The sequence below is a fragment of the Dermacentor albipictus genome, chromosome 8, assembly GCF_038994185.2.
Source record: "Dermacentor albipictus isolate Rhodes 1998 colony chromosome 8, USDA_Dalb.pri_finalv2, whole genome shotgun sequence".
Classification (NCBI taxonomy): domain Eukaryota; kingdom Metazoa; phylum Arthropoda; class Arachnida; order Ixodida; family Ixodidae; genus Dermacentor; species Dermacentor albipictus.
Window position 1 is genome coordinate 127,036,486 of NC_091828.1, and position 26,425 is coordinate 127,062,910.

General features: G+C 45.9%; 1 protein-coding gene across 3 annotated transcripts in view; it reads left to right on the forward strand.

Moving 5' to 3' along the window:
- Positions 1-25,243, forward strand: part of LOC135921879 (GTP-binding protein Di-Ras2) — an 88,540-nt gene extending 63,297 nt beyond the window's left edge. For 2 of the 3 annotated variants that reach the window (XM_065456281.2, XM_070524424.1), the window contains exons 2-5: positions 11,082-11,336; positions 12,512-12,679; positions 20,100-20,441; positions 24,432-25,243. In XM_065456281.2, coding sequence (XP_065312353.1) covers positions 11,166-11,336; positions 12,512-12,679; positions 20,100-20,441; positions 24,432-24,581 — 831 coding nt within the window. In that variant the 5' untranslated portion in view covers positions 11,082-11,165 and the 3' untranslated portion in view covers positions 24,582-25,243. Of the gene's footprint in view, positions 1-2,685; positions 2,845-11,081; positions 11,337-12,511; positions 12,680-20,099; positions 20,442-24,431 lie in introns of those variants that run through there. The other variant, XM_070524426.1, reaches the window with a different exon arrangement.
- Positions 25,244-26,425: the final 1,182 nt, after the last annotated feature.

Here is a 26,425-nt window from a genome sequence, read left to right on the forward strand (position 1 = left end):
CTCGTCCGTTCACGAAGTGACACACTTGCCGTCGCAAAACCGAGTTGCACCACCAGTAATATAGAGGTGCATGCATCGAGGACGGTTGCACTCACTCTGAAATAACATTTGCCAGAACTGACTTTAGGGTAGTTATGACCGAGCGAACGACTAAAGCGAGTCAATGACTGAACAGTCGACGACTCAACGAGTCAGCGAACGAGCTAGTGACCGCATGTTTTCGTTGCGAGTGCTTCACCGTTGCATCTAAATCTTGGCAGAGTTTACAGCTCACGCGAATGAGCACGTACGTTGCAAAGACCTATGACGCTGTTGTTCGGCGAAGCTCGGTTTCGGGAAAGCAGGCACGATTTAAATCGGTGCCTGTGCATCCCAGATCCACCGGCCTACTACCAAAGACGAACATCAACCAAGGAGGCAAACAAAGCTGTTCGCTCTAAAGAAGCTTAGTAAGTAACCAAGCAAAAGTATGGAGTTGCTTTCTTAAGATGTGTTTTCACGCTCGAGTATCAAATTTTGTCAAAAGAACTGTGCCGAATATCAAACATTCCTAATCAAGTTTTCGCAGGCAACCTCGCGTGCCCCCGAATTCTACCCTCTTGGCGTACCTACCGATTCTACCCTCTTGGCGTACCACCACAAAATACGACCACGCAGTGCTTATATCAACAAAGTTCACACATCGCGTAGGAATTGTGTTAAACCGTGCACACAGATGGAAGCATGCTTTGTGAATTCTGTCATATCTACTACGTTATGGCCCGCAGCAAATTATGCAAGCCTCGACAGATGCTATATATTATGGAAATCTCGCAACTTACTTCGCATAGCCGTGTGATGGATGTCGGCCTGAAGTTCTCGCTCCCAATTCCTCGAAACCACGCCTTTCTTAACCCGTCCCGCTTGGCGGACGGTATCGCGAAGAGCTTTTTCGCCTTAGCTGAATATATTTCGACATCTGAAAGCACAACAGCTCATTGTGATGCAAACCGCCGCGAAGTGACGTCACACTTGCCATAAAGCTTAGTTCAGGGCGCTTGCAAACAACAAACCCAACGCACGCGGAATACAAGCAAAGTGCCTCGGGCGGCCAGTCGCGCGGTAATTTTGCGTGTATTCGCGCTTCTTTCACTCTCGCAAAAAACACTTTCATGTAGCACCTATTGAGCAACAGAAGGTGTATCCAGAGTTTTTCATGTTGCTCTGCAATTTTCTCATAGACGGTTTTCTTCAAATTATATTTGAGAAGTTGGTTAATTCATGAAGACTGCGTAACAAGCCGGTATGAAAAGAAAGACAATCTGGGTATCTCCAAGCGGCGGCAAAAAACGTTACTTTGGTTCTGTACAGCTACGTGGTATATGCATATTTTTAAATCTCCGAGCATGATAGTTGGGACGCCCTTGTACAGTGAAAGCAGCTCTCATACTTTCCACAAGGGCTATACCTGGGCGAAGATTATTCAGCGACACTCAACATCACTTGAAGGTCGCTGCCACAGACAGTGCAATCTGCCGCGGCCGTAGACAGAGAATGAGGCGAGGTCACAATAATATCGTGGTCTGAAATAATCCGTAAGCCGGCCTTGGCTCTGTAGAACTGCTGCCTTGGAGCAGATCGCCTTGTTCAAATCTTGGCGCCAAAAAGAGAAGAGAGAGGGACCAGTGATTCATTATATGGGTGCTTGCAGAACACTTTGTTTTGCTAAAATGAGGTACGAACCATACGAAACTCTAGAAAAGTATTGCCGATGTCACAGCGCCATAATGTAGCTTTTTTTTTCAGCCAAGCAGTATTGGTTTTATTTATTTTATTTTTATGCAGGCCTTCGTCGGGCCCATGCAGGAGCGGTTACAACATGGAATACAGTACAAAAAAAGAGAAGAAATTGAAATTACTGCATATAAAACAAAGAGCACTAGCACACACAAAAATGGACATACCCAATAAACACATACACTCTGTTTAAATGAGTGGTTCGTGAAGCAGGAGAAACCATGTTTACCCTAAGTATGCATCGACAAAGGCTGGATATGAAATACAGTTAACTTCACCATTCGAATTCCAGATTCTCAATACTGTCAATAAATGCGTTGGCAGATGGGCAGTTTACGGCTCTAGAGGGTAGTATGTTCCAATGGGAAATGGCGTGTGGGAATAAAGAGTACATACGAGGCAGATGCCTGATGAAGTCATCAAAAATTTGGAGGACGCTGAAGCTTCACCTTTGAGAGCGGAACGCAATAACATTTGAAGATCCCTGAGTATTTCTCACGCTTCCCGGCAACTGCAGCTTATGTAACCGGGAAACGCTGGTGGCGAACGCTATGAACGAAGGCGAGATTTGTGGTTCTTTTTTTTTTATCGAGTTCAAGGAATTTAGGGAAGACACACCACTCCTACTAAGACCGACCTTGAACGGCAGCTCGAAAACGCTATTGCGTTAAAAGGGTTTTGTGTTTCCGCATAAGAGAATTATGTTTTCTCGTATGTTCAAATTACAATCCCATGCTATCATGCCTGTACCTGGTGTGTAAGTCGTACCTTACGAGTTTTCTACGTATTTTACTTTGAGAAATTCAGTTAGTGCAGTGGTTTCCTTGCGCCACATGGAGGGCCTGCGCAGTTGGGTATGCTTAGTTCAAAAGTTCAACGCCGGACGCCGATGCAGAATTATCTGGGACACGCGACCTTTAACGCTATCGCGTTAATAGTGGCTTGATGGGGTCAATTCCGTTCCTGCAATTGCTACCGCTGCCCCACCAAGCCCAGCCAGAAAAAAAGAATGCACGCAACCCTCTGGCTTACCTTTCTGTATGAGCAGCATCAACTTACCTACACAGCGTAGGCATATATTTCTGTATGCTGACGTAACAATAACAACGATGATGCCAGGTTTTTTGGAATTTCGACATTAATCGTAGCAACAGATTGAGACATTTTACAAGTGCTTCTCAATATTTGTACTTGCTATATGTTGTTTAATCGGCGAAAATCGTGTGATGGAGTTTCTAAACCTTCGCAAAATTTGTTTGCCTATTTCTTGCATATCTTTTTGCCTATTGCCTATTGCCTTTTGCCTTTTTGCCTATTTCTTGCATATCTTGCAAGCGGAATTTGCGAACCATTTCTTGGACTGCAGTGGATAGAATGGCACGAAGACAACGAATTTTGTTTCTCCCAAAGGACGCACTTCGCATGTGAAGGACAATTTGTCCCCAGCGTGGCAACCGTGCTCGGAACCCACTGCCGGAACTAGACGGCGTCTTTCAACGCCAATCAACTCTATTCAACATCAATTACACATGTATGGAGTGCAATAAGATGTCGAAATGTATTATTGTCGGGGGCCTCTACTCCATACAAAATACAAACACTAGTAGTCAGCGTTTCCTATTTGAAATAAGTAAGTACTTCAATCGAAGCAAAAACTCAGTGAATACAGTCTGTGCTTTGCAATAACATACACGAAGCACTCTTGGTTTTCTCAATTGCGCGACAATTCCGACTCTTCGGCTTGACGTTCCCGTATTTTTCTGGTTTAATTACTTTATTTTGTTAACAGTATATAACGACATGGTGGTGCTTGTAGGTGTCGCGGACTACTCCTCTTCTCGGAACGGTAATTCTGCAACCAATGATTGTTTCGTGCAATTCTATCACCTATATACACTAAGTGCGCATGTTTAGGCTTTATTTTATTTTTAAACTTCAAGTTTATAAGAGACATTACATCGTTCACTATTTGCTTTTTCGTTTCTCATATATTTATTCATATATATAGCACTTTTATTTTGAGTAAGCTTAATCGTTGCTGGTTTCTGAGACCATAGAACAGAAATATAGAGGGGTAGGAAGCACGTACTTCCGTCCTCTCTGACTTCTAATGAAGCTAAATCGCTGTATATATTCAGAACTTTATGTATATGTAAATAAATAGAAGTGCTGAGACGAGGCTATGAGAAGAAAGTAGTATCTTAGCTTTCATTTATTACTTCGTTTTCAAAAACTCATTATCTACCATCTAGGTACCTTGATTGCAGTACCCCTATTCCCATATATTCTTTGAAATATTTTACATTTTTCTTCGTCATCTTATTTTGAACTACCCGGTTCTTGGCGTGTACCCATAGTAGATATGTGCCACTAACTACTAGGCTCTATATTTTGCGTCTACCCTCGCCAGGACCAAAGCCACTCTGCATTATGACAGTGTACTGGTACACAAGTATGCTTTACTCTTTACACTAGTACACTTCTAGTACACTGCAGCTTTACTGCTGCCGCTACTGCTGCTTGTACTGAAGATAATTATGTGCCTTCAGAACGTTGCCGGTACTCCCAGTTGGGGATGGCCTAAGCCTCGGGTGGTTGAACGCAAAGATTGTGTTTTTATAGAAAAATAAACTTGAAAAGCTCAAAGTGCGAATAAAAGAGTTTTGTAACTGAAAAGTGTGACCAGATGAATTAGGAGTTAAGCTTATGAGAAATACAAAGAAAACTTATACCAGAATTTAGAATGGAAGAACTTTTGTTAATTAGGAATAGTAATAAAAGTAGGAATTAGCATGACGTACGTTTCGTTGCTCTTGCTTGAGACACTTGGTCTTTCTCGACCTATAGGCGCCAACACAGAAACAGAGATTACTAAAAATGCAGGAGCATCACTTCTAAAGTTCGGGTACAGAACAAATGTTCCAGACCGTTTGCAAAGCATAACTGTTCTTGGACAGCTGGTAAGGAGATCCCTCTTGAGTGCTGCATTCCAAGCTCAACACTCGTGAAGACAGAAGCAAGAGTCACGGAAACGCGGAGATTTCAGCAACCACGGAAACAAGAACCTAGCACTTCAGACAAGGAGAAAAAAAAAAATAAACGCTTAAGGTTTTTGGTTCAGCGCTGTGAGCGTCCATTCTTCTTGTCCACGTCTGATGCACCGGGAATGTGGTAACAAGTTAAAATGCCAAATAGCAGCTGTAAATAATCATGATCAGGCGCAGCAACTATTCTTATTCCTAATTCATGCAGCAACTGTGCATTCTTAGTACTCTGGAATACAAATAAAGTAACCATTACAATTTTTGAGTCAGCTTTAATTGCATGATGAGTATCTTGTGCCAAAAGTTTTTATTTATTTGTTTGATGGTTTGTTTGTTCGTTCGTTCGTTTGTTTGTTTGTTTGTTTGTTTGTTTGTTTGTTTGTTTGTTTGTTTGTTTGTTTGTTTGTTTGTTTGTTTGTTTGTTTGTTTGCTTGTCGAGATGTTGGCACACGAATTGGGGGCCGGCTATTCCATACCTCATGAAGAGTTAGTGTTTTAAAGATAAGGCGGGATATACTCTGATGGACTTGTTAACATGTCAATGCATGCTGCAGATATGAAATAAACGTACCTCACACACATATACTATACGTAAACAGCATACTTATATACTACATGTGTGAATATCATGCAGTCATCTGCATACCAATATAAACAGCCCAACACCACGAAAAGAAACTCTAAATGCAACTTTGCAAGAAAATGCATGCTACAAACAAATCATACATGCTACCACACAACATATCAAGCAACAGCCGTACATACAAATGAAGTATCAGTTTCTGCTCGGGAATGCTTCCTTGCATGGGCACCTAGCAGTCTCTACTGTATAGTGGCGAAACATTAGGTTTCACAACGCACTCGCAACTCCTAGGCTAAGAAACAAACAATTGAATTACGGCCAGTCTGAACAAAACGAAAGAGAAGGCGGACTACAAAGGATGGCGTGTAAATGTGGACAAAAGAGTAATACGAAGCACGCTCAATAGTCACAGGCAAGAGCTAAGCAATCAGAAAGGAAATGCAAAAGAGAGCCTATTTTTCTTGCGTGAGTTGAACAGCAATATCGGCATGTCTGGAATACTTTTACGGCGCGAAATATCCCGGAGGCAATTCGTATGGAACCTCACGTAGCCGCTTGAACGGCAGAAGGGTCTTTCTGCAGTTCTTTCTTTCCTTTTGGCTGCGTTTGCTTTCGCATGCTCCTGGAATTTCTGAGCTGCCGAACATTAATGGAGAAAAAAAATTGGTCCCAAACTAAAATATAAAACACAGGAATAAAAAATATACTCTGTTCTTTTTCGCAAAAGTACCGTGCAGCAGTCGAGGACGCTACGGTCCATTACGAGCTGTAGTCAGGGACATAAAGGTCACGTATCCAGCTATACAAGGCACCATGCGTCATAAAGTGATCTCCTCTTTGACGAGCTATATAAATTCTGCTTATAGAATTTATTTATAAAGTCTATACAAAGCTTATCAGCCCCGATCAAGAGATCTTCTATCAAGTTTCAATCAAGTTTCTATCAAGATCTTCTATCAAGTTTACATAGACCCTGTCTACAGGCATCCCGTGTGCGTACAGGCTTGCACAACTTACCGACTACTCTATATAAACTTTTTTTGCCCTCAATTAGTCTGGAGATCTATGAACCACAGACACACTGAAACTAGTCGAGTTCCTAAAGACTTTCGCCTTGAGCAATTCTATATACGTTGCACTTATAAAAAAGGCAAATGTATGTGAAGGCAGGGCAGGTTATGTAAGTCTGTGGTACTTTACAGGCTGCCTCTAAAGATGCTTTTTGCGCACAACTAAGTCAGATCAGTTTACCACACAAGCATAGAAGCCAACCGAAAATCAATAGACTTCACATATATAAATGTTAATACCTAAGGGTCTAGCTGATGCCTATAGGAAAGCTACAGACTGCTTCCTTTGATGTCCGTGTGAACTCTCCACTTTCTCTCCTTATCTTCATCTTCGTCAGCATCATCATCATCACCACCCTGGTTACGCCCACTGCAGGGCAAAAGCCCCTCCCATACTTCTCCAACTACCCCGGTCATGTACCTGTCCAACTACCCCGGTCATGTCTTAATCGTTATTCAATTGTCCCTCTCTCTCAGTACAAGGTAGCCAACCGGGCTCAGTAAACTCCCTGCCTTTCATTTAGCCTTTCTCTCTCCTCTTCATTTCTCTCTCTCTCTCTCTCTCTCTCTCTCTCTCTCTCCCTCTCTCCTTTACTGATTTCACTCTGTATTATAAGGGTCGATACCTGATTGCAACAGAGTGCCAGCTCTAGCCGCCCTGCAGTGCACACTTCTATCAGGACAGAACATAGCTTCGTTTTCTTCAAATAGCACGAAAATGAAGGAAATCATTGCCCGGAGCGACGATCTATCGCTATAGTACGCGTTTTGCTGCTCGAGCTAGCTCCCATTTCCTCCTTTCAACGCTGCCATATAGAAGAGAAACAAGACACGAAGAATCGGTGATGGCAGGAGTGGCTCGATTTCCGGGCTATGTTATGGTCAGACAATGTCCGTCCGAAACTTAAAGAAACTATTCCGCGTAAGAACGGAATGTTTTACTTCTAATTCCGTTCGTACCCGCTTCGGTCGACCGGTCAAGGCTCTCGGCACGCGCTTTCTTTAACGTCAGTGACGTCACCTTCGTCTGCGGCGACTCCTTTAACGCCGCTCGGCGCGCTTTGAGTCATGGGCGTTGGGCAATGTTCTTCTGTCCTCTGTGCATTTATAAGACGCTTCTGTTATTGTTAAGCGTCCCCCTGATTCTCCCGTCGCTCCTTCCGTTCCGCAACTTGGGCATCGGGCACCGTAATTTCCTGTCTCAAATGAGCTGTCGGTGTCTGGCAACGCTAACGAGGCCGAGAAAGTCACCGGCCGTCTCCCTTTCTTGTCGTCTCCTTTGATTCTACAACTGCGCAGCAATGCCGCAAGGTGGCGATCGCGGAGGCAGCTTAGGATCTGCCGAAACGAAACGGCTGTTGGCAACTCGCTGAGGCCCCCTACATATCCAAAGGACAGGCATTGACCTCTCGTTAACTGAACCACTTGCCTGCATGGACTTTCTGTAAAAAAAAAAATTGTTCGGTTTAACGCATTCCGAAGCTGGACACTCGGCTATCAAAGCAGCCGTTGCGTAGGGACTCCGGACTACATTGGTGAGCCAGCACTCTACATAGCGCTCGCCCAAAGTAAACTGCATGAGTGCTTCTGCATTCCTAAGTATAGGGAGCTTGACATCCACGTATAGTCTGCAGGAACAGTGCACGTATTTTTAAGATACAAAATCTTGAGTAGCCATTGACTTCTTTTATTGCAGTTATATGGACACTACCGGCGAATATTCGGCGTGGCTAACGGCGTGACCTTCCTTATAAAGTCCAAGTGTGATAATATCGCGCCGCGCGCGGCGTATGCTTTGGGTGACAGAAAAAGTTTCCGAGGAGGAGAAGGAGGAAAAAAGTTATTTAAAGCCAACACTAAGGCCCAGTAACGCAGAGCGCTTGCTCCACTAAGGCCCGTTGTTGATCCGCCAAGTCCGAGTGAAGCCAAGCACTCCAGGAAGGAGGGGAAGGGGAAGAAAAATAGGGAGAGGTAATGGCAGTGTTACATGATTAGAGAATGTGTTCTGTATCTGTGCTTATCTCTGGACAGTTAGGGTAGTGATATATGCTACGCCAACCGAAGTTGTAGAGCATTAGTGGCGTGAGATGAACGTTCGTTTAAACTTTGCAAAGGACATGTGCTTGTTCCGTGTTGAGTGAAGGATGAGGTTTGGGCTTGCGAGGCTTAGCCGAGAAGTATGGTGGCTTTATGCGCACCGCCTTTCCTCGCGCTCAATGCAGGGAGTAACGTGATCAAGACCGCGCCAGGGAAGGAGCGCGTCCCCTCCTCTAGTCCGGCCCTGGCTGGGCGTGGCTGTCCGAGTGGCTGAGCACATAAGCGGCATGCGCTCGGTGTCTTAGAGTTCATTCGCGGCGGATGCAAAGTCTAAGCATGAACCAAGATTGCCGGTGGAGTCGTGTGAGCTGTTTTCCTACCGCACTTAGCGTTTAATGTCACGTAAGGTAAGTTTTGGACCCGCGGTGAAGCAAGCGCCAGCACGAATCGCTGGCTCCACGCTGTGCTCGCGGTCACCGAGTGAGATCTGTTCATGTTTGTCTGCGCGCGCATTGTACCACGCTTGGTACTTTAATTAGTTAGCGAATATTTAATGGAATTTATATAGCTGATCAAACTACGAGCCTTAGACGTCGTGTAATTTTTCAATACGCGTAAGTTGCTATCGTTCTCAATGCTTGGCTATCGGCCGAAAGAGCAGCTTTATTCAGATCCACAAAGTGAATTTGTTGTAAGGGGCGCGAAGAGCACGCCTAACTAAAGCTTTGGTTCGCCAAGGCCCGCAATAGAACATTCCCAACACTTCACCGTTTCAGCAAGACGGGCCACACGCACCTTCTTCGTCGTCGTCGTCGTCGTCGTCTAATTTCGCGAAGCACGCAAACAATCGTTTCGCGAGACTCAGTGCCCTGCCTGTTTCTGTTTTTACCTCCGCGTGTCCACTGCCTGAAGTGTGTTTCGTGTAGGCTAACCGCGATCAATAACGGCAGCCTAATACCGAGAACGTGTCCCGCTCTGCCAGGCCCTGTCGCGCGTAGTGTTCGCCACATACGGTAATGGTAACAGCATATGCATGCCTCTTTCTGGGCCTGAATGCAAGTCCCGACGCTCAACATCACAGCCAATCAGCGGATGGCAGAAACATGCATAAATACTCTCTGATCGTTGCACGAGCACGCTAGCTTTCGTAGAAGGCTTGCATGCTGTGCTTGTTGGGACCTAGTGACATCACCAACGAGAAAACGACCATCGAGGGTCAAAATTCTATATTTCGAATACGTATTCAATACTGCCGTTTGTATTTCAGAATTATTCTAGAATTTGGATGTCTAATTTCTTGTTGCTTTTGGTTAAGGTTGAATATGTGGAAATGCTATGGTCATTGACGAATGCGTGCCGAGAAAGTAGGTCACACCATATATACAGTGTGTTTCATTTCTGCGTTAACAATTTTGTTTGTGTCACCTATGGCAGATAGCATGATCCTAGTCCTTGTGCTGTATTGCTCTAAGAGCTGAAGAAAAGGTTTAGAATTGTGTGGCTTTACGTGCCAAAACCACAATATGATTACGAGACACCCCGTGATGGGGGACTCTAGATTAATTTTGGCCGCATGCTATTCTTTAACGTGCACTCAAAGAGTGGCACACGTCATTTTTACATTTCGCACCCATAGAAAAGCAGCAGCCACGGCCGGTATATATCGTTTTTACTGACCGCTTAAAGTACGTACTGCCATAAGACAATCAGAAACAAGTGTAATGAACATTCAATTGTTGATGACCTATGCATATTGTCTAGTTGTACGGACGTCCGAAAAACACTACATGTATTGAGGTAAATAGTTTTTCAACCCCTGTGTTCTTCTTCTGTTGTATTCGGAACTAGAGAAATATATCGGTTATTTGGTTGAATTTCAAATAACCCACTGTACTCGCATTCTTACTTACAAGTGACGTTTACTTTAAAGTATGCGTTCAGCACACCAGCCAGTGCAAATCACCTTTAAAAGGTTAGCCTACAGCATCGCCAAATCAGCCAGCACTCGTTGTCCGACAACAGCAACGAATTCACAATAGGATTCACAAATACATGTGCAAGCTGCTTTCAAGTTGACCTCTCACTGCAAATTACAGCCATATAAACTGAAAATATCTACATCTTGTTATAGATTACTCTATAGTGACAAAAACTGTAAAAAAATAATGTGCAATGCATATTAACAAACGTGCTTATGAGTTCTTTTTTTTATAAGCGCCTTGTTTCACTTTACAGTGTAGCATAATGAAAATTTCCTAAATGAAAGAAGGGGAAGCGAGTGACTCGAACACAACCATATGAAGCCGACAGACAATGATGTGCTTTCCTAGGCATCGTTAACTGTGAGCTCCATATGAATATTGAACTACAGAACTTTAGTATCACGTGTTACTGCATCATAATGTTTAAAAATATATCGTACGATGAGGAGCTCAGAGTGTACAATTATAGAGCACGTCTCGAACAGTGTCAGGTTCCCTTCAATGATGCTTTCCGCCCACATCGGTAGCTCATAAACCACGTGTTGGCAGAATTTGCTCAACTGAAACCGCGAATGTCTCTAACCCGCAGGTTAAACGAGGTGGTCGACTCCAGCCGGCTGTCCCGGCAGCAGTGAGTAGGGTTGGCGTCCCGACGCCGGTGCTGCGGTGGGCGATGACCGAGGACAGCGAGTACCGCATTCGCCTGGTGACGCTGGGATCCGGAGGCGTCGGCAAGAGCTCCATCGTCAAGCGCTTCCTGTTCAACACGTACTCGGACCGCTACAAGCCTACGGTCGAGGACCTCTTCTGCAAGGAGTTCGACCTCGAGTCGATGACGCTCAAGGTGGGAGATCGAACCTTCTCGGATAATTCGATCTCTCCAAATTAATTTGATACGGCCAGGTGGGCATGATCTGGACACCGCAGACTGCAGACAAGATAATATATACTTAAGAAAGAGAATTGTTGGGTTTAATGTCCGGAAACTGCACGGTGAATCATGAGGGACGCCGTAGTGTGGACCTATCGTTTAATTTTGGTCACCTCCAGAATCGACTAGCGTTACAAACTCCACTGAAACCCTACAGAGGGCCCGTATTGTGCATTGTTGTCAGGATGCGTCCACTGATTCACCACCTTTGATTATACTGCCTCTGGAGTAGTCCCAATTTACTTAGCTAGAAACCCGTCTATGCAAATTGGGGGAAGACGGAACGAAAGCTTCAATCCAAAAGAGCGCGTCTGTTGTGATGACCAAAAGAGTAGTGAAGCTCTAACAAATCTTTACAAATTTTAGTTTGGCCAATAGTGAGCTCACCGACGCGACAGCTGGCGCAGTGGTGCTATGCATCGGTAAGACTTGCACAGTTTTCCACAGCATCGGCCGGAATAAACATTCGCAGATGAACACAAGCAATCTCCTCTTGAGAAGAATTTAGAGTCGGCTGTACGCTTCGCGAACTCATGCGCCTTTCTGCATGCATTAATTTTCTTGAATTGAATGAGTACACCACTTGCCTTTTAACCATACGTTATTTTGCCTACTTTCTGTATTCCCCGCTGTCCCACCATACAGAAGATAGCGTAATAAAGTGTAATTTATGGAGCATCTATTTATTGAAAGGTATTACAGGAAAGCTGGCTTCACATGTAAAAAAGGATAACTAAAGCATTCATCGAGCGCCCAGCTTGTCCCCCTTACTACCCTTGATTACGAAATCTGCCAGCCTAACACGTCCCCGTAACTGCTGTTCGCCTATCATTGTCGTCGGCCGAATCAACTGCACTGCAGAGATATGAGTGTTCTCGCATTCGCGGCTGCTTTCACGTTCATGACTAATTTGAATTCTGTAACAACGCAAACAATATTAGCAATGAACCAATATGGTTGTGCTTATTCAATGCCGTTTTTGTTGAAACACCGGTGAATGTTTTATGTACTTTGAACAGCACCGCGTACTTTTGTTTCGCTTCATGCTGATGAGCGAGTTGAAACACCATTGCATGCGGCTCGCTCAGGTGGACATCCTGGACACCGCTGGCGATCATCAGTTTCCGGCCATGCGTCGGCTGTCGATCGCCAACGGCCACGCCTTCCTTCTTGTCTACAGCATCGACTCGATCGCATCGTTCGAGCTCGTCAAGCAGTGCTTCCAGGAGGTTAGGGAGCACAAGCCGGACTACCAGGTACGAATGCAGCCTGCATGCCGGTGGACGGGCAAGGCTTCCGCAGAAGCCATTCAAGGAGTTTCGCCGTCGCTTAGGCAGACTGTGGCAGTTCCCTCTTTCCTCCTTTTGTGCTTACCATAGCAAGCTACTTATTTTGGATAATTCATTCATTCATTAAGTCCATGATTGATTGATTGACTTATTTATTTATTTATTTATTTATTTATTTATTTATTTATTTATTTATTTATTTATTTATTTATTTATTGATCGACTGATTGATTGATTGATTTGACTTCATGCTGAGCGAGGTGAAACATCATTGCCTCGATTTATTGGACGACTGACTGACGAATGAAATTTCAAACGTAAGGAACTACTTTATCACCGCCTTCTCGAAAAAAACATGAATTGTTTAATGATTGCATGAGGTCAGTCAGATCTGAGGTTCATAAGGTTTATTAAAGTTGTGGAAATAAAGCACATTTCGAAAACATGCTTAAAGTCAATATAGAACCAAAATAGCCGCCTCCTTCTACTTCTACACTCGCTACAGTTGCTCTACTTGTGTAGAATATACAAAAACACTCAGTACATATAAAGAACAAAAACCTTAGAAACCTGTGCTTATTGTTCAAGTTCGTGAAGCTAGTTATGTGAAGGCTCTTACGCATCATATGTGCCTCCAAGATGTGTAACCACACAAAAAAATTTTGCTTGCTATAGTCTTTTCATCGTGTGTGCACGAGTTCGTATCGTCTCTTCTGAAGCATTTCGTAGGTCATATGCCTGATCACGCAAATATCAAACGCTGAAAAAAGACGAGGTGTGCATGGAAATATTAGAGGCCCGTGTGGTCCTTCGCCTAGAGCCAGCTACATGGCGCCACAATAACGGGCTATCGCAAACACCGAAGCTTCAAGTATATGCTCAAAATCCACGCACTGCCTGCGCAAGTTCGTTAACGGTCACGTTAACGTTATGTTAAGGAAGGGAATTAAGTTAAGGAAGGGAACGTTTACGGAACAATAACGTTCCCTTCCCTGGTAAACGATAAACAACAGGAGATATCCTCTGGTGAAGCTCCCTGACAGAACACCCAAAAAATTAACTGCCGATTACGATACTCCCTTATGCGAAATTTGAGCCAGCGCTATGCGCATTCTCATTTCGCGATATATTGGCTGGCGCGGACTCGTGCGGCACGTTGCAAGTGGAAGCGATGTGCGGCGCGACTGCCTCGCTAACCTGGGGATCGCGAGAGACAGCGCGTGGGTGGCGCGTGAGCGCGATTCACAGCAGCCGCCGCCGACAGACCTTCCGGACAACGCGCGCTACTCTGGCGCCATCTCGGAGCCATCGTCGCCACAGTACGCTTTTCTCCTCACCCTTTAGCCATACCCTGCTCCGTTTTCCGCCTCATGTTTCCGCTGCACTCTCCTCTCCGCTTGCCTCCTCGCGTCTTTCATCCGCCGCTGCGCTCCGCGTTCGCTTTCATCTTTCGATGTGCTCGTTCGCTCGGTTACGCTGCCGCCGCCGCTTACGCTCGCCGCAAGAACGGGCGCCTAAGAAGTGCGCTCTAAAACACGCAAAGACAGGAATGAGTTATTCTTGCTTTATAAAATTCATTGCGAAAACTTCGCGCAGTCTTCGCGTGGAGTGATTGACGAGGACAAATCCCGCGTGTTTCTGCATTGCCGATTATACGCCCAGAAAAGGCAACAGCTGCACTTCAAACTTTGGGTTCTGAACAGTAATCTATCGACCATTCGAACAATACTCAAACTACAGCAAGTTAGTGGTCTTGAAAGAGCAGCTTTCAGCGTGATGAAACACTTTTTTTAGAAGTACCGAGATGTGCTAGAAAAACTAAAGGTGATTTTGTAAAGTCACTCGTCTTCGTTGTTGTGCTTTGTCTGTTTCTTTATTTTCACCTTTTTATCGGTGAGCGTTTACGCGTCCTAAGGTGTTCTTTTTACTATAATCTTTATATGCTTATATTAAAGCAAATATCATATTTATTTTGTATAGACAAGAAATCAACTAGCCAGAGGCGTACTGCTTCCAACCTCACCAGTAAGACCTAATTTAAGCATGTTTACCTTATGAAGGAAAGCCTTATGGTTAGCTAGGCTGAACCCACGTGGCAATCCTGCATTGGAGAAGAGGGAAAGTGAACTGAAATTGGGGAGAGAATTTCGCAGTGTATAGGCAGGTTCATATCATGAAAAGCAGCAGCAGATTTATGAAATTGCTCATCGCAAACGCACGAGGCCATGGTCCCAGTACCTTCTGTAAAGAAACGTAGATCCTTTATATACACAAAGACAGAAGAGAAAGGCAGAGAAATTATTAGATGGGCTCGCTACCCAACATGGGAGCGAGGGAGAATGGGGCCATAGAAAAAGAAAGGGAACGATCTTCTAGGAACATAAATAGCGGACATGACTAGAAAATGCATAAAATAAGTATAGCAAGACGCTTGCTGAATATCAATAATCATGCAAACATACCTAGCCAGCTAGGAACTGTTTCCTGGAAATGACATGGCGCCCACCCACTCATAGCAGTGAAATAAAAAGGAAGAATAACGACATGCCACATAACACACAGGGCATGAGCACTATAGACGATAGTGTTGACAAAAAAAAAAAGGGGTGAGGAAAAAGAAATTTCAGTAATCCCGCTGACCTATGAATATTTTACGAATCTAGAGGGATTATCTCTCAGGTTAAAAATTTGGGATTTCATCCCAAACACGCAATTTAAAGATGTTTATTTACGTTTCGTCACTGTTTTTTTACGCATTCCGTTTTAACGGTGACCCCCGGCCAATCATTCATATTTACCATCTGGCGTAGTGCCACTTCACCGCATAGGTTTAGAATTCCCGCTGCTTCAGCCAGCCGCGTGACACATGAGTTGACGTCAGTAGACTACACCGCGGAGGTCATGGAAGAAAGAAAGCCGCGAACGAGGAGGCCCCATATCACCGGTTTAAAACTGCGCGAGCCCAAAGTAAGACCCTGGATTATTCTTCGGTCTCGGACCGCCGCCGGCGTGTGCGGTATACCGCGTAACGAGTTCCGTCGGCGTGACGTTTGGTCAACAAGACAGTTCCAGTTTACAGAGTCGCTCGCTGCTGGCTGCCTTGGTGTCGGCGAAACCGAGCCGTCGTATCACCTGTCACCCTGTCTCACCGAAACTGCGCACTGTTCTGCAAGCTACGTGACTGGCGAGACCGAACGAATCCCGTTCTATTGACTCTGCAGACAGGGTCAAGTGGCCTGTGCTCTCGCCGCAATTCTCGGCGGGGTATGGACGGTGCCGTGCAGCGTTGCTGACCTTCTTTTATTAACACAACTAGAAACTAATCCACAGATGCTCAAAGCGTCACATACAAGAAACCACTGTCATCCAAAGCAATGCATCGCGAAGCAATGAGAGCATTTCAAAGTTTCTTTGAGGACAATTTTATGCGCGATAAATTCTGCCGGCACACCGCCGTGTGTAATTGTTTCATTCATGCGCCTGCGTGCAATATGTTGGTCACCACAGGCATCAATCCGCGGACTTTATTTAAAGTGAAACTTTTCTTGTAGCAGCATCCACACGTGTCGCTACATTTTATTATACCATAAGAATCGAGCTAACAAAGACACCACGGACAATGTAGGGGAAATTACTTGCACTTACTAATGTTTTTGTTGACTTCTTACGGTAGGGTTAAAGAAAATCGGGCTTCTCGGTAACGGTGACATTTTCTACTTTAAACACAAGACCACATTGCAAGAAAAACCATAAAACACAATAAGAGAAAACAGTAAGTTAATCGAGTCCTGCGGTGTAGGTCAGCTTCGAGAAATCAACAGCGCTGTTTTTTGCTTTTCTTTTTTTTTACACGCACAAGAAAAGCGTATATAACTAGCCCGAGAACAGGCGTCGTAAAGCAGCTGTCGTCCCCGTCGCTGCGGAGAGATGAACTTCAGCCGACCACAATGATCTCCTCCTCCGAACGCCGCGCCGAGCGACGACTCTTAATGCGCCGTATCTCGCCCTCGGGGCCGAACGAGATTGCGCGTCTCAGAGACGAAGGCTCTCCGCGAATTCGATCGTAATTGCCGTTCGTATACGCTCTGTCCGGCGACGCCTCCTCGACGTCGAGAACCGCGAAGTGTGAGCGAGGGCGCGAGTGAGCGTGCTAGCGACCGCGTCGAGTCCGACTTCAAACTTTCTTCGTCCGATCGGGGTCACTCGGAGTGGGCAGCTCGGATGTAGAAAAGTACGCGCTGTCTCGCTAATACGGTGCAGTGTGGAGGTGCCTACAACGAGTTGCAGGAGTGCGCACGGTGTGGCCAGCAGTGGTAATCACTCTTTTTTTTTCATTCGTGGCAGTTATTGCAGGGCACAGGTGAATTTTACCGTTAGCCTAAACAGACAAAAGAACTAATGACAATCTCTTTTACTTGCACTACGGCACACACGAATACAGGCTCCATAGCGGTTCCTCTTCATCATTGAGCCGTGCTACTCAGGCAACGGTCAAGCTTTACTGAAAACCATTAAAATGGTGGCAAGTATAAACGCCTTACCTATACAGGATACCATTCTGGGCTAACTTCAGCTTGATCATATACATCCTTCTGTTGGACAATCCTTTGACTGAATTTTGTTGCTGAATGATCCGTTTTCTATGCGGGTGAAGCACGCCGTGGTATAGATTCAGGGCTATGGCTAGCATAGGAAACCTCTTGTTAGCACCTAATAAGGTTTGATGATGTAAGAGCACAAATGAAGGCGTCTAGCAAAGGCATTTTGCCAAAAGCAACTTTGAAGTTTCGACCATTGCTTGGGATAGAATCATACCGCTAGCGTTTTGAATTAAGTTATTTCATGCTTCCGCTGATGTACGAGCTTTCTTTTCTTTACTTCATCTTGATTTTCCATATGCCACTCCTAACTTTTTTCTGTGCCCATCCCTATGTGCTCATTACCAAAATTTTGTTGTTTCAGCTTTTCCGGACTGAGAAAGTCGCCCACCTAGGGCGAAGAAAGAACACGTTCCTCTGCTTCGCACAATAAACGTTTATTACTCCTCCTTACCTTTCCCGGTATCGTATAAGCAATATAACAGATTCAGGATGCTCAGTCGAGCTACTATACGAAGTATTCTATGAGCCCATGTGTCTCTTTACTGTGTTCTAAACGTTATCAAGGAGATATATGAACGTCAAGCCCACTCTCCTTCAAAACACTCATAAAACCACGTCAGCCTACGTCTGTGCAAGCCTTGAACCGTTGTTTGCGCCATCTTCTTTTGACGAGAGCAGATGGCGACGTCGCCGATGAAGAATACAGACAGCACTTTGAATAGTCGGTGCACTGTTCTACGACCCGGGGTCTATAGGCACCCTCAGGAGGCACGTCATGCGTGTCTGCTTTTGCAACGCCTCGTTGGAATACTGCACTGCGTTGCGTACATGTCTGAACAATGTCGAAGTCGAAACATGGCGTTCGGAACACTCAGTGCACGGTTTGTTGAGAGGCTGAAGCAAGTGGCAGCTGCCGCATTGGTGCACGGTTTTAGAGCCGCGAAGTTTAGATGCGCGAAATCCCTTCATTCCGGCGGGCGTAGCGTGTGCTGACTTTGGAAGGATTTTCGAGTCGAGGGGCGTGACTGACAAAGGGAAAAGGGCAGGGAGGTAGCGGAAATCAGCATATTGATTGGAGCCAGATGCCGCGCCAGGAGACGAGTACGACAACGTCGTCGCCGTACGCGGTCCCAATCACCAAGGAATTTTTCATTTCTTTGTGTTTTCCTACACCCTAATATAATATAAACGCTGCCTTATTACAGCCATGCAATGCCGTGAAACTTGCTCTCAGCACTTGGACGATCACTTGCGCTGCGAACATTATCACCGCACATTTACAGCGCTAAGCATGACGAAACAGAAACAAAAAATGCACAGGAATGGTGCTGGATATAGACGGGTTTCATAATATCAGTAACGAACCCGGCTAGCTTTCAGCAACAGTAAAAGCTGCGAATATTCAGCACAAGAGCTTATTTTTGTCTACATAGTCGGTGAGCCGTGATGTAAAGAAATCGATATCTGCGTTGCTGGCCGAATTGAAAGACAATGCTTGCGATCAGGGTTGCGCGGGCCGCATAGTATTCACCCAGGTAACCTTAAGCGAAACTAAAGAGAAAAATTTACTTCAGCTGTAATAATAAATTATGATTTCATAATACAAAAGAAAAAAAAAGCCACGCACGGGGGCGAAAACGGGCATAGTAGTTCTACCTTTGATTTCGCGTCCTTTTGAAACATCGCAAAACTAGCAGCGCAGCCCTCAAGGGGTCTGTAGATTTGAAGTCTGAACGACGGTGCTTCTTAAGATGCGCAATTAATACTTCACCCATTCTAAATAACACTACGCTGTGTTGCGCAAAAGCTGGACTGGTTGATCTTTACGCGAACGTGAATGCAAAATACTGAACGTGGCGTGGACTCGTTTTCAGTTCCACGCCCCAACTAGGACGATTTCGTGCGATATTTCTGTAGTTCGTTGTTCATTTGGCAATAAGATGTTTAAAGACTGGCAGCGAACATTGCCAATAATTTCCATATCATCAAATCCATCAGTCTGAAGATGATAACTGACAGGAGAATGTAGACAGTCCTTGGTCTTGCCGTTTCTTCTCTTTGTGTTTGTCTCTCGCACAATTTTATCATGCACAGCGCTTACTGGTGGTCTTTATGAAGATTCGTCACGACAACTCTTCTTCTTTACTTTACTTCTTTACTCCGTTTTCAGTGTGCATGTTTGTCTGGCCCTAGCGTTTTTGATGCAAACTTGTTACACTGTGTACGTGCGCCTCTTCAATGACAAAATGAATCCTTTAAAATTTATCCGGTTCTGGGCAGACTCGAACCCGCACCACAAATATTCAGACACATATTACTGCAAGCAGAGCGCCAGGGACACTTGCGGGGTTCGCTTGCTGTACCCGTCCGCAGCCGCGCAGAAACACAGACCCTAAAAGTCCATTCGAATAAGAGCGTTCAGTTACCCAACTCGAGCGCCGCGTTGCCGGCCAGACAACAATCCCTGAGGCGCGCAGGCCTCACCTTTTATGCGCGTGGGCTAATACTTATAGCCAGTACACCATGCGTCCATGGGCGGCGCCCCACAAACTGAAATTAAGGAATCACGCGCTAGGCGCAAACTTCGCGGTGGAGTCACTAGATGTCGTAGTCCGTCTCGGGGAAACCGTGGGAGAGGATCTTGGCTTCAGTAAACGCTTCGTACACGACTCGTATCGGCAGGGTTACCACAGCGTGCGGCTGCATTGCTTTAGCGCTAATCGAATTACCATCGACAGTCGTCCTAAGATGCTTTCTGCCCCGATCCTTTTCTTATCGGTCCCCAGGAGGTGCCCATAATCGTGGCGGGCAACAAGATCGACCTTCCGGCGGATCGTCGCCAAGTGGGCAAGGAAGACGTGGCCGAGTGGCTCTTCTGCGACCTGCCCCGGCTGCGCGCAAAGTTCGTCGAGTGCTCGGCCAAGGAGAACACCAACATCCGAGAGCTTTTCCGGGGATACCTGCAGCTGGCGCGCATCCCGCAACATCCGGGCTCCGAGGCCGCGCCCCACCACCTCGCGCACGCCACGGTGGCGGCCACGGCCGCGGCGGGGCTGCAGCGTCGCTGCAGTGCCAGGGTCTCGGGTCCTCGTGCCAGGGGTCTGGCGTCGTTCTCTTCGTCGCTACAGGTGAGGGTTTCAGTGTCGCCACTTGCTGACCCGAACAAAGTAAATGATAGCACTTTATTACCTCTCTGTCGCAATGCGAGATGGTATGTGTGCAGGCTAGTGTATATACAGGCCTCGAGGAGACGCTCTGGATAACTTTTGTGTTAGTGCGCATGTTAGTGCGCATGCACGTGGTATTGCGGTTCTATATTTATCTCACTTTTTTTTCTCATCGGTCACAATTTCACCTGTATGCCAGACCTGTCGCTAGGCTAACCTCTCCGGATGTCATTAAGCTTTCTTTCTCTCTCTCTCTCTGCCGGGGAAATCAAATGACGGAAACAAAGTAGGAAGCCAGAGAGAGAGAAAACAAGGGTAAGAAAGGCAGGGAGGTCAACCAGAACAGCATCCGGTTTGCTACCCTACACTGGGGGTGGGGGAAAGGGGAATAGAAAGCGGAAGAAAGGGAGAGAGTAAACACTGAGTACGTGTGGGAAGGACACCAAACACAAGGACACTATAAACGGTCTGTTAAGCCCGTGCACTTCAAGTACTGCACTAGTGCACGAATCGCTTTTCGAGCTAGTGACGGGTGTGGCCACGGTCCGAGTATCTTTGACTCGGTGAAAGGTCTCGAGTCCAGTCTGCGTAAAGTTGCCCGCAGAGAGAGGCGTTGGACATCGTAGCGAGGGCAGGTACACAATAGGTGCTCGATGGTCTCCTCACACCCACAGGAGTCGCACATCGGGCTCTCGGCCATTCCCATACGGTAGGAATATGCGTTCGTAAACGCCACTCCCAGCCACAAGCGACACAACAAGGTTGCTTCGCCGCGGGAAAGGCTAGATGGTAGTTGTAGCCGTAGCGTGGGGTCCAGTTGACGTAATCTGCAATTGAAGCCACTTGAAATCCAGAGATCTTGGGACTTCTTGCGCGCAAGTTGGCGAAGTTCTCTGGCAGCGTCCGACCTCGCCAAAGGTGTTGGACGCGTCTTGGTATCCTCGTGGGCACACCGGGCAGCCTTGTCAGCTAGGTTGTTGCCGACGATGCCACAGTGAGCAGGGATCCACTGAAATATAATGTGGTGTCCTCTTTCCAGAGCATGATGGTGCAGTTCCCTGATATCATATGTCATTTGCTCGTAAGTTCTGGGACGTAATGCGGACTTGATGCTGTGAAGGGCTGCCTTAGAGTCACAAAATACGACCCATTTCTCTGTTGGCTCTTCGGTGATGTACATCATAGCGGCATGGAGAGCTGCAAGTTCTGCCGATGTAGATGTAGTCGTGTGCGACAATTTGAATTTAGCTGTGACGTTCTTGGCTGGAACGACGAATGCGGCAGTTGAGCTGGTAGGTGAGGTCGAACCATCAGTATATATATGTATGCGGTCATCATACGTCTGGTGCATTAACAGGAGCGTAAGCTGCTTCAGAGCCGGCGATGGATGATTGGACTTTTTCGTAAGTCCAGGAATAGCAAAATTCACTTGAGGTGGTCGCAGGCACCACAGGGGAGAGGAAGGCTTCGCCGCCGGTGTAAAAGATGCCGGTATGTACTCTTGATGAGCGCTAATCACTCGTGAAAAGGTCGCTTGAGGTCTATCTGCTGGTAGGGAGGCCAAATGATGGTCGGGGATCCTTGACAGATGGCGAATGTGCGCTCTGAGAGAGTCGACAGCTACATGAGTCTGGATTGTATGGTCTCCTGCGATGGCGATTGTTGCTGCGGTTGAAGTGCACCGAGGCAGCCCTAAACACGTGCGTAGGGCTTGACCTTGTATGCTCTCCAAGGCGCGAAAGTTCGTCTTGCATGCACTTGACAATACTGGTAGGCTGTAGCGTAGGAGTCCGAGAAACAAAACCCTGTACAGTTGCAACATAGAATGGACTGGTGTACCCCAGTTTTTCCCGCATAGAAATTTGAAGACCTGAGCAATGGCGACTAGCTTCTTCTTCAGATAGACGCAGTGAGGGCTCCACGAGAGGTTGCGGTCAATGATGACGCCCAGAAAGCGATGCGTCTTAACATAGGATACAGCTTGACCATCGATGGTAACAGGATAGAATGACATTTGTTTCCGCGTAAAACCAAGTAACGCGCACTTTTCAGTAGACACACTGAGGCCTTGTTCTCGGAGGTAAGAAGCCGTCATGGTTGCCGCCCGCTGAAGCCTGGCTCTTAGCTGAGGGCGAGTCACTGCAGAGGCCCAGATGCAAATGTCGTCGGCGTATATTGAGACATGTACTGTCTGCGGTAGGTAATCCGCTAGTCCTACCAGGATGAGGTTGAACAAAATAGGGCTCAACACTCCACCCTGCGGCACACCACGGCAGATGTAATGGTCTGAAGTTGGGCCGTCTTCGGTCTGTAAGAAAAAACGCCTCTCAGTCAAATAGTCCCGAATCCATTTATACATCCGGCCACCAACTCCAACAGCCTCTAGTGAGTTTAGTATGGCCTCATGGGCGACGTTGTCGTATGCTCCTTTTATATCCAGAAAAAGTGCCGCAGATAGGCGCTTGAGGCTTTTTTGATTTTGGACCCATGTTATGATGTCAATGACGTTGTCGATGGACGTGCGACCTCGACGAAAGCCTGTCATGGCGTCCGGATAGATGTTGAATCGTTCTAGGTACCATTCCAATCGAGCAAGAATCATTCTTTCCATCACTTTGCCGACGCAGCTCGAAAGCGCAATCGGACGATATGATGAGATCTCAAGCGGAGACTTTCCAGGTTTCAGAATGGGGATCAAGCGGCTCGATTTCCATCCTTTAGGAACGGCGCCATTCTGCCAAGACTCATTGTAGTAGTTGAGCAGCTCATCACGTGCGTCATGTCCAAGGTGGCATAGGGCAGCATACGTGATGCCATCAGGTCCTGGTGACGAAGAACGCCTGCAGGTCGCCAACGCAGCATCGAGCTCTTCGAGTGAAAATAGCACGTTTATTTCTGGTACACGTGCCTCAGGGATGTCATTCAATGCTGCGTCAGTAATGATGGCCACGGACCCAGCAACCCGTGCACAGAATTCTTCAGCCACTTGAAGTTCCGAGCGGAGTTGGTAGAGGGCCAGAGCAGCGAAGGGCTTCCTTTGATGCGGAGATGAGCGAAGACCCCTAACCGAAGCCAGAAATGCGTAGCAAAGATTCAAGGCGTCACTGCGTGAGGAAGGTAAAGGAAGAATGACGAACTGCGATAGATGCTGGTTGCTCTATGTGCACATTATTTGACCACGACGAACCGCAAAACACATGACCAAAGAAAAAACGAGATCTTTGGCCCTGTGTTTTGCCCTTCATCATCATCAAATGTGCTTCAACAACTGGCCCAAAAGAATACCTTTCTAGAGGTTGACATTATGTAGTTGCATGCTGAAGTGATTTTACAGTTATGTAGTACGGTAAATAGCATAAGTTTCACAAATTAGTATTCTATTTATTCACTTTAGGGCATATGTTTCTGTGTGGAATTGAAGCAGAGAAGTAGTGAATTCATGAGTATTCTGCGTTTATCCATCAACAAAAGGCGCTGTACGGTACAGGTGCATCAGTGTTTAAGTTAGCTTTGGCTAGCAATGCATGAACGAGGTTTATCGAAAAATAATAATGAAATGTCAACACATTTCGTGGCACATCTCAAGGATGGCTATCTCAAGATTAAAAGCCATTGCTTCCCTCAGAGCTTCTGGTAATTAGACACAACTTCATTACTGCCTTATTTCAATCCCGCTATAACCACGTGCTGTTAAACGCACTTCATTTAAAAGCAAGTCCGCATAAGTGTGATAATTGCCATATTGAATATTGAGACATTACGTAAAACTTTCCAAGCAATTCGTGTGAAGAAAGAGTCTAGCACTATATAAAACTCACGACTTTCAAGAGATATGTTCCGGGGAAAATAACTCACACGCGACATTACATCTCCTAGGAAGCCGACTGCCATTGTATTCATCGCCTTGGCCAACAGAGAAACTCACGCAAACCGCTTCGGTTCTTGTCGCAGGCGTCGCCTTCGTCTGCCGTCCCGGACAGGTCGCCCGAGGTGCAAGCCGCAGCCAAAGCCAAGCCCAGAAGCCGCTCGCTTATCCGTAGGACAAGCAAGAAAGCGTCCAAGCTGAAGGAACACGGCGTGGACGACTGCACCGTCTCGTGACGTGTTCCGCGCACGAACAAAGCCAAAGCCACGGCCGGCTGCTCACTGCCGACGCCGTTGGTGAACAGGCTTGCCCGTAGGGTCGGAGACGCAGGCATGAGTGTACAGCATTGGGAGCGCATGGTCTTAGAGCGTTGCCGGAAGTCGATGAGCACAGAAGAACGACAGAACTGGAGCGAAGGGAACAGATGTAGCTCACCCGACGATTAACACATCAAGAAAGAGAGTCAGGACCCCATCAAACATGCGCTCTTCAAACTATATTCATAGCTTTTGCTCAGAAGAATAGCAAAAGTTTGCCGCCTATTTTATCGAGTTATATGAGACTCTAATTATTACAGATTCATTGAGAGGTAGATGCTATCGTGAGACAAGAAATATTTTCAGCAGTTCTCAACAACAATAAATACAAAACAGGAAATGTTTCTTACGTTTGACGAACCCTCAAATACTGAGCACTTTATTGCTCAAAAATTACACTAAACTGACTTAAACGACTCAATTTAGTGTATTCCTGGTATTAAGCAGAGGAGTCAGTTGGAAGAAGTTAGAGATTCTTACTCTCTCGTTTTTTTCTATAACTTAGTTTCTATTGCAAGACATTGATTACCAATTCACATTGACTAACAATTTACCAAGAGACTATTAACGCGACAGGTTTTTTCTAATATGCTTGTTAAGTGATGCGAACATTTTTAGTGCGTCGAGTGCATTGTATTTTCACAGTGATACAGCAGACACAAAAGGAAGAAAATATATCCTTCTTTTCTCCACGAGTACTTGAGGCACCTTAAGGACGCACGGTGTATCAGGCAATGGCTGAACACGTTTTCAGCGACAGTGTTGTCGGCAAAATGTCCTGTCGTCTTGGATTAAACGAATACCAATGAGCGTGGTTCCACAGAGACGTAGTAAAAAGGAAAAGAAATTATTTATTAATTTTGCTCGGGAATTTCAAGCACACAGTCTTACAAAACTTTCTCTCTTAAATTTCGTACTTGCATCACGTGTGCAGCACCGATTCTATGTAGTTAGCTGTTACCCGTACCATGATTAAGGTGTACAGATTAACTATTGTGCTCTTGTACTTCACAGCAGAGCATTCACTCATTTTAACATTGACTCAATACGCATGACAGTGCTTCAAGGAAAGGTAAAGCCACTTAGGACTATTTTGTTAACTCGCGTTACCACAATTAAGATGTATCCTAACAACCTCATTTTGGTGGTGAGGTTGCTGAAGAGTCTTCTGGCATATGTTAATTAGAAATAAATGCATACTTATACGACAAAAGTACTAAAGTAGGTCATTATAGCGAGGATATAAGCCGGATAAATATTTACAAGTTAGAAAAAGCATTCAATAAGTTTGAAGTAGATGCAATCGTCAACTAGATGCCTGCCAGGAATGGCCAAACACGAGACTGTGTGGGTAGAAACTAAGCAACCAAAAATATTATATGACAAATGTGGCTTTGGTAATTGTTGGTTACGCTAGTGCCGCTTATAATTCGACGACTGTAGTTCAGTCATCTGAGCGTGCATTGCTTGAAATTGCGCAGTTAACGAAAATGTGCAGCAGCCACTGAGCTCACATTCCATAAAAATTCAGTCGATTCGTGAAAAAGCTGGTCGGCCTTCCTCTGATGAGAGCGCATGCTGCTCTGGATTATCAGGATGGTTTAACAACCAGGACCTAAGGATTCTGCGCCAGTCGTTTCAAATGGACCAAGGGAAGAGTTTATTTCTGTCGCGCTGTCTAGGCACCCCCATAGGTGCCAGTGTGTAGAACGTAGCTGCTTAGGCAGTAGGAAAATCGGTGCAACCTTACCGGCATATCATGG